Here is a 13,582-nt window from a genome sequence, read left to right on the forward strand (position 1 = left end):
GGGATCTTGGGCACGCACACACACGTGCCCGGCGTGAGTTTTAAGCCACCAGGTCCGGGATGTGAACCGCGGTCGACTAAGTGGGAGTCCAGCAACATAGCCATTACGCTAACTGCTGGTTCCCCACATTAACTTCTTAAAGACCCCTTGTATCATTGCAGATTGAATGCACTCTTACAAAAATCCAATTGTCAACCTTTTTCATCAAGAAGGCTATGAAAGCAAAGAAGAAAATTTCTCCTCCTCTCACAATTTAGCCAATAAGGCTTTAAAAGCCAAGAAGGCAGTGTTGAAAGATAGCCACAGCCACACCCACACACACACACAATCCTCAGTCACCACATTCTCTTAGTCCAAGACACTTCGACTCCAAACGTCTCAAATATCCGTGCCCAATAGCAAAACAAAAAAAAAAAAAAAAAGCAAAAAAAAAAAAAAAGACAATGACCTGAAAATGCTAATAAAATACTCTGTAGGGACCAGCAGATGTCATAATGGTTATGTCACTGGACTCCCAGATAGTCGATGACGGTTCGGGTCCTGGACCCGGAAGCATGTGTGCATTTGTGCCTAAAATCCAAAGAGGAGAATGGAGAAGAAGAGATTGTGGCGTGGCCATCCCCACTGGGGGTTAATTTCTCACATTTTGTCTTTCTTTCTCTCTCCCTGTGTCTCTGGTGAGCGCACACACTCTACAGCAAAAATCTCTCTTAAAAAACTCTCCACTTATTCAACTATATATCTTCTGTGAGACTCCATTTTCTTTGCATGCACCAACCAAAATAACAAACATGGATACTGCAAACAGTTTGTGAAAAATGGAATCAAAGTGCGAGTTTATTTTGTTGTCATTGTTCTTTTAAAATAATTATTTTATTTAACTTTATCCATTTATTTGAATTTAACCAGCGAGGCATAGAATGAGAGAGAGAGAGAGAGAAAGTGTGAATGAAAGCAAGCACCAGGTCTGGGACTTGAACTGGGAGTCCAGCATCCTTAACCACCACACCACCTACTGGTCCCAAGTATGAGTATATTTTGGTGTAAAAACAGAAAACTGAAATCCATGTATAGTTTTACATAAAATATATTTTCCATTAACTTTTTTTTTTTTTTGGAGAGGTTTTTCACTATAGGGCGTGTGCGCTCGCCAGACAGACAGACAGAGACAAAGAGACAGAAAGCAAGAAATCACCCCCCAGAGGGGATGGTCACACCACAATCCCTTCTCCTCCAATCTCCTCTTGGGATCTTGGGCACGCACACACACGTGCCCGGCGTGAGTTTTAAGCCACCAGGTCCGGGATGTGAACCGCGGTCGACTAAGTGGGAGTCCAGCAACATAGCCATTACGCTAACTGCTGGTTCCCCACATTAACTTCTTAAAGACCCCTTGTATCATTGCAGATTGAATGCACTCTTACAAAAATCCAATTGTCAACCTTTTTCATCAAGAAGGCTATGAAAGCAAAGAAGAAAATTTCTCCTCCTCTCACAATTTAGCCAATAAGGCTTTAAAAGCCAAGAAGGCAGTGTTGAAAGATAGCCACAGCCACACCCACACACACACACAATCCTCAGTCACCACATTCTCTTAGTCCAAGACACTTCGACTCCAAACGTCTCAAATATCCTTGGAAGAACATTCCCAGGAGAAACACACTTGACCACTAGCCCATCAACTAGTTCCTCCAACCACTGAGTCAGTCACGAGGAAGATAGAAGATAACATATCCGTGTTCACTGTGGATATAAAAGCCAACGAGCACCAGATCAAACAAGCTGTGAGGAAGCTCTGTAACACGGACATGGCCAAGATCAGCATTCTCACCAAAGGTGATGGAGAGAAGGCAGGCCTATATTTAACTGGCTTCTAACTACGATGCTTTGAACATTGCCAATGAAACTGGGATTATCTAAACTGAGTGCAGCTGACCCATCCTAAGTAGAAACTTTCTGCCTTCTTCCCACCTCTCCCTCTGTCTCTCCATCTCTCTAGGGCGAGCACATGTACCCTCTTGCAAGTAATAAAAGAAAAAAGGGCTGATCCTATAGCCCAGTCGTTAGAGAAGCTGTATCCCATGTGGCCAACTGTGATTCAAGTCCCAGCTGCAGCAGCTTGAGAAACACTTCGAGTGTGTATGTGTGCCAAAAATGGTGAAGATGGGATTGTGGTGTTACCACACTCCTTTGGAAGCCGCTTTCTCCCTTTCCCTCTTTCTCTCTCCCACTGGCTAGCACACAGTGTACTCTCTGGCAATTAAAAAGGAAAAGGAAAAAAAAAAAAAGGTAAAACATCCAGCTGTCTTCTATTAAGCCATGTAATTACAGAAAAGGTAGCATAGTGATTAAGGTGCTGGACTCCCACATGACCACCACAGTTCAAGTCCCAGACCTGGCAGCTTTCTCTCTCTCTCTCTCTCTCTCTCTCTCTCTCTCTCGTGAGCATGCATGCCCTGTAGCAAATTAAAAACCAATAATGATAGGACCAGCAGATGGCATAATGGTTACATCACTGGACTCCCATGTAGTCGACCACAATTGGAGTCCCAGACCTGGCAGCTTAAAACTCATGCTGGGCACACGTGTGTGTGCCCACAATCCCGAGAACAGAATGGAAAAGGGATTGTGGCATGGCCATCCCCCCTAGGAGGTGATTTCTTGCTTTCCATCTCTCTGGCAAGCACATGCAGCCTATAGCAACAATCTCTCTAAATTAATTAAAATGATGATGATGATAAATAAAATTAAATAAATATTTTTTTTGGGGGGGAGAGATTTTTGCTATAGGGCGCGTGTGCTCGCCAGACAGACAGAGAGAGATGGAGAGATAGAAAGCGAGAAATCACCCCCCAGAGAAGATGGCCACACCGCAATCCCTTCTCCTCTATTCTCCTCTCGGGATCTTGGGCACGCATGCACATGTCGACTCAAACAGCGGTCGACTACGTGGGAGTTCAGTGACACAGCCATTATGCTAACTGCTAGTCCCAATAAATAATTCTTTTTAAAAATGTAAGATGATTTCACTCTTCTCACGAACACTGGTTTTGCATTGCGCAACAGAATTATTTTCAACAAAAAAGTTACTTAATATTTAATATTTTTTATATTATTTTAAATAAATCAGTACCAGGACCAGTAAGTGGTATAGCAGTTAAGGCACTGGACTCCCTCATGGCTGACCACAGTTCAAGTCCTGGACCTGATGGCTTATTTTCTCACTCTCTTCCTCTTTCTGGTGAGTGCATGTGCCCTATAGCAAATTAAAAAATAATAATAACAATAAATAAAATTAAATAAATAATTCCTTTAAAAATCAATCAATCAATACATGCATGTTTTAAACATCCTCAGTTTAAATTTCTTTTTTTTGGGGGGGGAGGGAGAGGTTTTTGCTATAGGGCGCGCGTGCGCTCGCCAGAAAGACAAAGAGACATAGAGACAGAAAGCAAGAAATTACCCCCGCAGGGCGGGTGGCCGTGCCACAATCCCTTCTCCTCCATTCTCCTCTTGAAATCCTGGGCATGGACACACACACTCCCTGCATGAGTTTAAGGCATTGAGTCTGGGACTTGAACCACAGTCGACTACATGAGAGTCCAGCGACACAGCCATTATGCCAACTACTGGCCCCAAAATCTTCAATAATTTTTAAAAATATGCGAGTCTTAAGATCAAAAGTTTAAGAACTATTGTCCTAAAATATTCTTTATTTTCCAAGAAAAATATAACTTTACAAAGGAATATTTTTTAAAAAATAAGAGAAAGAAAAAACTTAAGTGAATTTTACTTTATATGGCAAATGTTAATATCTAGGATTTGCTTCAAAATAATCTGAGAGACAGGGCCAGTTGGTGGAATGGTGGTTAAGACGGACAGATCCCACATAGTCCACAGCATGGTTTGAGTTCCAGCAGCTTGAAAAACACACCAAGTATGTGGGCATGTGTGCTCAAAATCTTGAAGGAGGGAGAAATGGAGAAGAGATTACAATGTGACCATCCCCATGGGGAGGATGCTTTCTCAGTTTGTCTGTCTGTCTAGCTCTATCTCCAGTGAGCACATGCACCCTTGGATAAAATTTAAAAATGAAATCTGAGAGACAAAGAATGGTGAAAGTATAAATGAGTAAGAGTGGCCATGACTTAATAATCTTTGAAGATGGAGATCAATTAGTCTCTACTTTTACATATGTTTGAAATTTTCCCTAACACATTAAAGAATTGAATTTTTATCTAAGCAGTTGGATATGAAAAAAAAAATGATAGTAATTTAATGTTATCAGCATGAACAAAGGAAAATAAGAGGAAAAGGCAATTAATATTAAATTAACACTATCCACCTTGTTCCAAATTCACCTTTTGATCTTCACTGATGCTCACTCAATTAGTTTCATGTAGATAAGTCAATGGATGCATATTATTTACAGTTCTGCTTTGTTAAAGCTTCCATCTATTCCTACTATTTCTAACCTGGTTTAAACTAACGTGATGTCTGATTGACCTGTCCAAGATGGATAATTTTTATATGTTACACTACTGCCATCTGCTGGCTATGCTGTTTAAGTACAGTAAAAAGATACTTAAAATAGAAAAGCTAAAAATTTATCTTATACTTAAGTTTCCTCCCAAAATCATTTCACAAAAAAGAAGTTGCCACACATTAGAATTTTTCGAAGTCTCACATTAGAAGCAGTATTTTTTTTTTAAGTTTTTTTGCCATAAGGTACAAGCACTTGCCATAAAGCCAGAGAATAAGAGGGAAAGTGAATAATCACCCCAAGGGGTGATGGCTACAGCAATCCTTTCTCCTTCATTCTCCTCCTGGGATTTTTGGGCACACCTGCACCTGTCTTATTTTTAAGCCACCAGGTCCAAGACTCAAACTGGGGTTGACCATGTGGGAGTCCAGCGCCTTAACTACTATGCTACCTGCTGGCTCAAAACAATTGTTTTGGTTTTTGATCTTCACTGCACTTTAAAATTATCTGGGAGTTAATGAATAGCCTAATGCCTGGACTCAACCAAGTTAGACCAATTAAATCAGAAATCTCTCTGTTATGAAAATGAAAGGCAACCACAGATTGAGAGAAGATATTTGCAAAATATGTATCTAACATAGGTCTTGTACTAGAATATATAACCAATTCTGGTTTCTCTTCAGGTCACACAACTCTTTCACCTTCTACAACTCTATAAGAAAACTCTTTTTATAAAAAAGAATTATTTATTTAATTTTATTTATTCATTCAGTCATTTTCATTTGACCAGAAAAAGACAGATACATGGAGAGTAAGAAAGTGAGAAAGCGAGCCACCAGGTCTGAGATTCAAACTGTGGTTGGCCATGTGGTTAAAGTCCAGTGCCTTAACCACTATGCCACCTACTGATCCAGGAAAACTTTTTTCTTTAAAAAAAAAAATTGTTTACCTTTATTTATTCATTCATTTATTTTTAATTTGACCAGAGAGACACACTTGGACAAAGAGAGAGAGAGAAGGTGAGAAAGCAAGCCACCAGGTTCAGGACTTGGACTGTGGTCAGCCAGGTGGGAGTATTCAGCGCCTTAACCATCACACCACCTGCTGGTCCCAGAAAAAAATTTTTTTCAAGATGGGCAAAAGATCTGAACAAATATTTCTCCAAAGAATAAATACAGATCACAATAAGCACATCAAATTTTGCTCGACATCATTCATCATTAGGAAAATGCAATGAAAATCACAGTGGCCAACTGGTGGCATGGTAGTTAAGGTGGCTGGATTGTGCAATTTGAGTCCCAGACCTGGCAGCTTGGAAAACACATTAAATGTGTGTGTGCGTGCGTGCGTGTGTGTGTGTATGTGTGTGTGTGTGTGTTTATATACCCCAAATCCCAAGAGAATTGAGGAAAAGACGTTGCATGTGGCCATCCTTTATGGGGGGATGTTTTTTTACTGTCCTTCTGCCTGTCTCTGTCTGTCTCAGGCAAGTGCATCTGCCCTAGAACAAATAAAAGAAAAAGAAGAAGAAGAACAATGGAGACACAAAAGATGGATGACATCTCAAAATAATTTTCCTGAATGAAATAAATCAGACCAGGGCCAGGTGGTGGCACAGTGGTAATGCAACTGGACGTACATGAGAAAAGTCCTCAGACAGCATTCTTGGACCTCCCTGAGCATGCTGGGTTTGTGGGCATACCTGTGAACCAAGCCAGCTGAGTCTGGGGGTGGATTGTGTGTGGAAGTACCTGTCTTTCTGTTTGTCTATCTGTCTCTCTCATGGGAGAAATGAATAAATAAGCTTAAACACAGAGAGAGAAAAGAAAAGAAACCAGACCAAAAAGAAAAGAGTATATAGTGAATGATTCTAAAGTGGTACCTGGGAATGAAAGGACAGGGAAAAAGTCATTAAAAAAGGCACTAGAGGGATGAGCAAGCGGCATGGTGGTTAAGGCACTAGATTAATGCATGGCACAACACAGTTTGAGTCCCAGACCTGGTGGCTTGAAAATTAAAGTCCTGGCACATGTGCATGAGTTCCCAAAAATCTCAAGAAGAGAATGGATGAAAAGGATTGAAGCATGACCATTCCCCCGGGGTGGGATTTCTCACTTTTCCTCTCTCTCTCTGGTGAGTGCACACACCCTATGACAAAAACCTAAAAGGGGAGGGAGGCACTAGAAAACTATGCAGGGTGATAGATATTTTCATTTTCCTGACTGCAGTGATATTTCCACAGGTCTATATGTGTCAAAACTCATCAATTTGTGGGACCAGCAGACAGCATAATGGTTATGTCACTGGACTCCCATGTAGTCGACACTGGTTTGAGTACCGGACATGGTGGCTTAAAAGTCATGCCAGGTGCATGTGCGTATGTGCCCAAAATCCTGAGAGGAGAATAAAGGAGAAGGGTCTGCAGCATGGCCAACGTCCCGGGGAGTGATTTCTTGCTTTGTGTCTCTCTGGTGAGCCCACATGCCCAATAGTAAAAATCTCTCAAAACAAAAACAAGAAAACCCCAACAAATTGTATACTTTTGATATGAGCATTTATTATATGACAAATATACCTCAATAAAGATGTATTTAGAAAGTCAGAATCTTTAGTGGATAGGGCCCAGTTATCAGTAATTTTTAAACACTCCCCAAGTTATTCTAACCAGTAGCCAGGGTTAAGAATGACTTCATAAGAGGGTGCCATTTCATTTACTTTGTCTTGAAGAAAAGAGTACTATTTGGGAAAAACATATAAGCCTGAAATAACTTTGATAGTGCTCATTTTAGGTGCTTATGGTGCTCAGCTGACAACACACTTTTCCTTAGGAAGACAAAGAAACTCAATATGGGTTTAGTAAAATTACTTCATGTTTTTATACCTCATAATCCCAAATTACCAGCAACCTTTAGAAAGCAATCCTGGGGGCCAGCAGGTGGCGTGGTGGTTAAGGCATTGGACTCCCACAAGGCCGACCACAGTTTGAGTCCTAGACCTGGTGGCTTTGCTTTCTTGCTTTCCCTTTCCCCCTCTCTTTGTATCTCTCTGGTCAAATTTTAAAATAATAATAACAAATGGAATTCAATTAATTCTTAAAAAAAAAAAAAGCATCATTGAAGGCAGTTCAAGCTACTTGCCAACTATTAATAGATGTTCATAATGTTCCCAACACAAGATAATTTAAAATACTGAATACAATATAGTTGTAATATATATACAACAAATGGTGTTACAAACTGAATGGTGTCCTTGCCAAAATCTGTATGCTGATGCCCCAACTCCTAGTATCTCAGAATGTAGGTATATTTGAAGATACGTCTTCAAAGACTTGATTAATGTAAAATAGTGTAATAAGAGTGGGTCTGGTGTTCTTACAAAAAGAGGAAATCTGGAGTCAGCAGCTGGTGTAATGGTTATATTGCTGGACTCCCACATGGCAGACCATGGTTCAAATTCCAGATCCAGTGGCTTGAAAATCACGCTGGTGCATATGCATGCATGCCCAAGATCCCAGAGGAGAATGGAGGAGAAAGGATTGCAGTGTGGCCATCCCCCCAGGAGGTGATTTTTCACTTCTTGCTGTCTCTATTTCTGTCTATCTCTCTCCAGTGAGTGCACATGCCCTAAGGCAAAAACCTCTATGGGGGAAAAAAAAGAGAAAATATGAATATACAAAGAAGATATTATAGAAGGCCATGTGAGGACACAGCAAGAAGGCAGCCATCTACAAGCCAGAAGAAACCAAACCAGTCATTAGCTTGACCTTGGACTTCTAGCATGCAGAACTGAGAAAATGCATTTCTGCAGTTTAAGCCACCCAGTCTGTGATATTTTGTTATGACAGCCCTAGCAAATAAACACAAATAGCAAGCAAAAACTCAAAACAAAACACAAGGGATCACCAGTCCCTTGAACACTCTGGCATAGTGAGTGCTCTCTGGCCTGTTTCCCTTTCTGATCTAGTTTGGACTCTGTGCTGAACATGTTGACCACTCTGTCAGAAGCACCTTGTCTGGTTCTCTAACACTGCCACACCTAACCAACAAAACCCAGTTTCTAGACCAGCGCTTCACTTTGTCTTCAGTACAGCTACTCTTGAGAGCCAAGCTCTGCTGACAATATATTAAATCACATAATCACACACAGTAATGTCCATAAATTCACTAATTCAAACCTCAGCACCCAACCCTGACACAGACCTTCTTAAGTTACCATCTTGACATCCCCCTCAAAACCATTCCAGTCCTTCATCACGCTCTCTAGTTCTCTATTTGACTAGTGACAAATCTCTCTTGCATCCATTTAACAACTGATGTCATTTCTCTCAACCTTTCTTCCTATCTCCATTTCTCTCAACCCTCACTCCTACTCCCTTATCATTCACACTTATCTATACTTTCTTTTCTACAGTCTCAAATCAAATCCACACTCATCCTCTTTTTTATTTTTTATTTTTTTTTATAGCTAAGGGTGTATGTGCATGTCAGAAAAAAACAAGTACCATCCAATAGGCTATGGTCACAAACTCTTCTCCTAAATTTCACTAGCCCATTAGGATTTTGGATTTGCACACATATACATGCCCAGTATGTTTTTCAAGATGCTGGGGCCAGGATTCAAACTGTAGTTGACCATGTGGAATCTGGTTATCCACACAAAGCACTTAAGCACTATGCTATAGGGCCAACCCCTCACTTTCTTTTCTTTTGTCTCAAATAAGATTTCCCTCATTTCTTTTTTTTCTTTTTTTTTTTTTTTTTAAAGAAGTGTTTAACTTTATCACCATCATTATTATTTTAATTTGCCACAGGGTACACACACTCACCAGAGAGACAGAAAATGAGAAAGCAAACTGCTGGGTCCAGGACTCAAATTGCATCAGTCATGTGGGAGGCTAGTGCCTTAACCACCATGCCACTTGCTCACCCCAAGATTTTCCTCATTTTTAACCTCCCCATTTGTACTTTTTTTTTGGAGGGGGGGGTTTACTATAGAGCACATGGGCTTGCCAGAGAGAGAGACAGAAAGTGAGAAATCACCCGCCAGGGAGAATGGTCCACAATCCCTTCTCCTCCATTTTCCTCTTGGGATCTTGGGCACGAACGCACACGTGCCCAGCATGAGTTTAAGCCACCGGGTCTGGGACTCGAACCATGGTTCACTACATGGGAGTCTAGCAACATAGCCATTATGTCAACTGCTGGTCCCTGTACTTTTTTTTCCATAGGGTGCATGTCCTCACAGGAAAGAAATGGAGTGGGGTGGGAAGAAAACACCCCTCAGGGGCACCATCACGCCACAATTCCTTCTCCATTTCTTCCTCCTTTCAGGATTTTGGGAATGCATGCACATTCACCCAGATGTTTTTTTCAAGCCACCAGTTCTGGGACTCAGCACAGTTGGCCATGTGGGATCCAGCTGCCTTAACCACTACACCATGAGCTGATCCCCCACTTGTGTTTTTTTTTTTGTTTTAGGCAACATCCCCCACTTTTGAAACTTGCTCCTCTGGGATCCTTTCTCTCTCCTCCATAAACTGCTTATTCCATATCTTTACTAACACTTTTCTTTTACCCTCTGAACACATCTTTCATCCTATGAGTATATGTATCTCCTATTTCCCTTGAACCTTATCATCTTCTAGCCACCACTTCACCATCTCTTTATTTTCACTTAAACGTCTCAGAAGTAGAGTTTATACTTAGTGTGTGTTCACTCAGTTGCTCTAATGTGACTATACTTGGCCCCAAAATGTACTACTGGATCATTTGAAAAGTAATGACATATTTTTCTATGGTTTTCTTTGCGAAATGTGTCATGACTTTTCCGATGACCCAATATTCTTAAAAACAATTCTATTCATCCATTCTTCTAGGTGTGGGAGAAAGGGTAAAAAAAGAAAAGGAGGTAGGGACAGGTCTGCTCTTTGTGCCATCATCCACTCCCAGTCTTAGCTGGCCCAATGTCCCAGGATGTAAACTCAAGACCTTTACTATGTGGGTCCAGTTGCATTGCCATGCACCACTGCATGGCTCCACCTGGTGTACTATTGAAACTGCTCTTTCTAATGTAAAAATTACTTTGTTGTCAAACCCAATGCATTCTTCCTTTTTTTTTTCCCTCCAAGTTTTGCCAAACAGGGCATGCACTTACTTGAGAGAGACAGAGAGGGATGGAAGGTGAGAAATCACTCCCCAGGGGGATGGCCACACCCAATTCCTTCTCTGTCTCTCTCCTCTACAGAGATTTTGGAAACGCATACATACATGCCCAATGTGATTTTCAAGCTGCTGGGTCTAGGATTCAAACCATGGTCTGCCATGTGGGAGACCAGAGCCTTAACCACCACACCACTTGCTGGCTCTGCCAATGGACTCTTTTAAGACCTCATCTTACCAAATCTTTAGTACATTTGACCCCTCTTTTGGTGCCTGTGACAATATACCAAACAGATCATGTCTTACTCTGACTGTTCTGTCTTCTACATGGGATTTCTTCTCTGACATTCCTTCCTATGTTAGTGTTCTCCACCCCACCCTCATCAAGTTCTGAACTCAGTTTATTACCCTTGTCACTTTGGTCCTAGAGGATTTCAAGCATTCTAAGGGTTTAATCCTCTCCTCTTATGTTGATAGTTCTCCAGACTTCCAGCACCAACTTTCTCCTCTAAGCTAGACCCTAAGTCTAGCAGCCTTTCTCAAGGATGACCAACTCTTCCATTAACTGTTTTTTTTGAGAGGTTTTTCGCTATAGGGCGCGTTCGCTCGCCAGACAAGACAGAGAGAGACAGAGAGACAGAAAGTGAGAAATCACCCCCCAGGGGGGATGGTCATGCCGCAATCCCTTCTCCTCCATTATCCTCTTGGGATCTTGGGCATGCACGCACACGCGCCCGGCGTGAGTTTTAAGCCACTGGGTCCGGGACACGAACCGTGGTCAACTACGTGGGAGTCCAGCGACATAGCCATTACGCTAACTGCTGGTCTTTTAGTAACCATCATAAAATACTGAAGATTAGCAAAACAAAGCTATTATAAATGACTTACAGAATCAATTCAATGCTAAAAAAATGAATAATTCTGTCAAGTTGGCCCTAGACTTTGAGTAGAAAAGCTGTGAGAAAGTGCAATATTTTCATGACAGTATACTGAACAGTATTCTTTCTTCCTCTCATACTTTTTTTTTTTGGAGAGGTTTTTGCTATAGGGCACATGCATTTGCCAGCCAGCCAGAGAGGGACAGAGACAGAAAGCGAGAAAGCACTCCTCATGGGGGGTGGCCACGCCGCAATCCCTTCTCCTCCATTCTCCTCTTGAGATCTTGGGCATGCACACACACGCGCTCGGCATGAGTTTTAAGCCACCGGGTCCGGGACTCGAACCGCAGTCGACTACGTGGGAGTCCAGCGACATAGCCATTACATTAACTTCTGGTCCCTCTTTCTTCCTCTTAAAGAAAGAATAGCACCTACTTTTTAGTTTAAGTATACCTATTATACCCAGATGTAATAGGACTGACTCCAATAGACGACAACCTAAAGTAATTATGCTATGAAATTCTAAAACAATCTCTCTGAAAGGTTGATATCTGTGACCTCAGAGACAAATCCAACCTATTGCTCGTGTTCATGAATATAGTTTGATTGGAACATAGACATGCCCATTTATTATATATTGTCTATGGCTGTTTTTTGTTTGTTTTAGTTGGAGTACATGCTCTCACCAGAGATAGACAGAGAGAGGAGAAAGCATACCCTTTGGTCATACCACAATCCCTTCTCCTCCACGTATCCCTCCTTTGGGAGTTTGGGCATACAAACTTTCCCAGTGTGTCTCTCAAGTAACCAGGTCCAGGGTATAAACTGCACTGTTAACCATGTGTGATCTAGCTGCCTTAACCACCAAGTCATGGAGTCAGCCCCATCTATGTCTGTTTTAACTACCACAGAGTTAAAGTTACAACAGATTATATAGTCTACAAAACCTAAAATATTTACTATGTGGTCTTTTACAGGAAAAAAAAAAAAAAAAAAAAGACTGATCCTGCTTTAGATAAGCAATCTAAGAATGCAATGAAAGCCATTACCTACCTGAGGTGTTGTCTTTTTGTATTGGTCACCTCCATCTATCACATCCCTCATGATTCTTCCTTTGAGAAATTCATACTCTTCTGGACTCAAGTGAATGGACTCTATAGTTTTTCCACAGCCCAAACACTGACCACTGTAATTACAATAGTTTATGTTAATTAATGTCCTAGGAAACAACTTTTTCTTGGGACAGCCCTGTAGTCTAGTAGTTAAGGGAGCCAGATCCTATATGGCAACTGAGGTTCAAATCTCAGACTTGGTGGCCTGAAAAACATACTGGGAGGGGGACCAGCTGATGATGTAATGGTTACATTGCTGGAATCCCATGTAATTAACTGTGGTTCAAGTCCTGGACCTGGCAGCTTAAAACTCATGTTGGGTGTGTGTACATGTGTGCCCAAGATCCTGAGAGGAGAATGGAGAAGAAGGAATTGCAGCACGGCCATTCATCCTGGGGCCGGGGGTAGGGTGCATGATTTCTCACTTTCTGGCTATTGAGCACATGCATCCTATAGCAAAAATCTTTCTTAAAAATAAATAAGAAACACACACACACACATATAAATAAATACATACATGCATACCAGGAGCATGTATATGTGTGCCCCAAATCCCAACAAGATAGAGAAATAAAGGAAAAGGGACTGTGGTATGACCAGGGAGTACTTTTTCTTCTCCTCTCTTTCTGTCTCACTGTCTCTCTCTGGCAAGTTAATGTGTCATGCTCTGACAATTAAAAAAAACAAACGGGGGGACCAGCAGTTGGTGTAATGGCTATGTCGCTGGGCTCCCATGTAGTCGACCGCAGTTCGAATCCCAGACCTGGTGGCTTAAACTCACTCCGGGTGTGTGTGCATGCATGCCCAAGATCCCGAGAGGAGAATGGAGGAGATGGGATTGTGGCGTGGCCATCCCTCCTGGGGGATGATTTCTCACTTTCTCTCTGTCTCTTTTTCTGGCGAGCACAAGCGCCTTATAGCAAAAACTTCTCAAAAAAAAAAAAAAAAAAA

At 41.5% G+C, this 13,582-nt stretch overlaps 1 protein-coding gene across 1 annotated transcript in view; it reads right to left on the reverse strand.

Moving 5' to 3' along the window:
* Window positions 1–12,701, reverse strand: part of LOC102496714 (mitochondrial ribonuclease P catalytic subunit) — a 170,986-nt gene extending 158,285 nt beyond the window's left edge. The window contains exon 1 of the mRNA XM_027773400.1: window positions 12,573–12,701. Within this exon, the coding sequence (XP_027629201.1) occupies window positions 12,573–12,623 (51 nt within the window). The 5' untranslated portion in view covers window positions 12,624–12,701. The remainder of the gene's footprint in view (window positions 1–12,572) is intronic.
* Window positions 12,702–13,582: the final 881 nt, after the last annotated feature.

This window comes from Tupaia chinensis, unplaced genomic scaffold, assembly GCF_000334495.1.
Source record: "Tupaia chinensis unplaced genomic scaffold, TupChi_1.0 Scaffold000350_1, whole genome shotgun sequence".
Classification (NCBI taxonomy): Eukaryota; Metazoa; Chordata; class Mammalia; order Scandentia; family Tupaiidae; genus Tupaia; species Tupaia belangeri.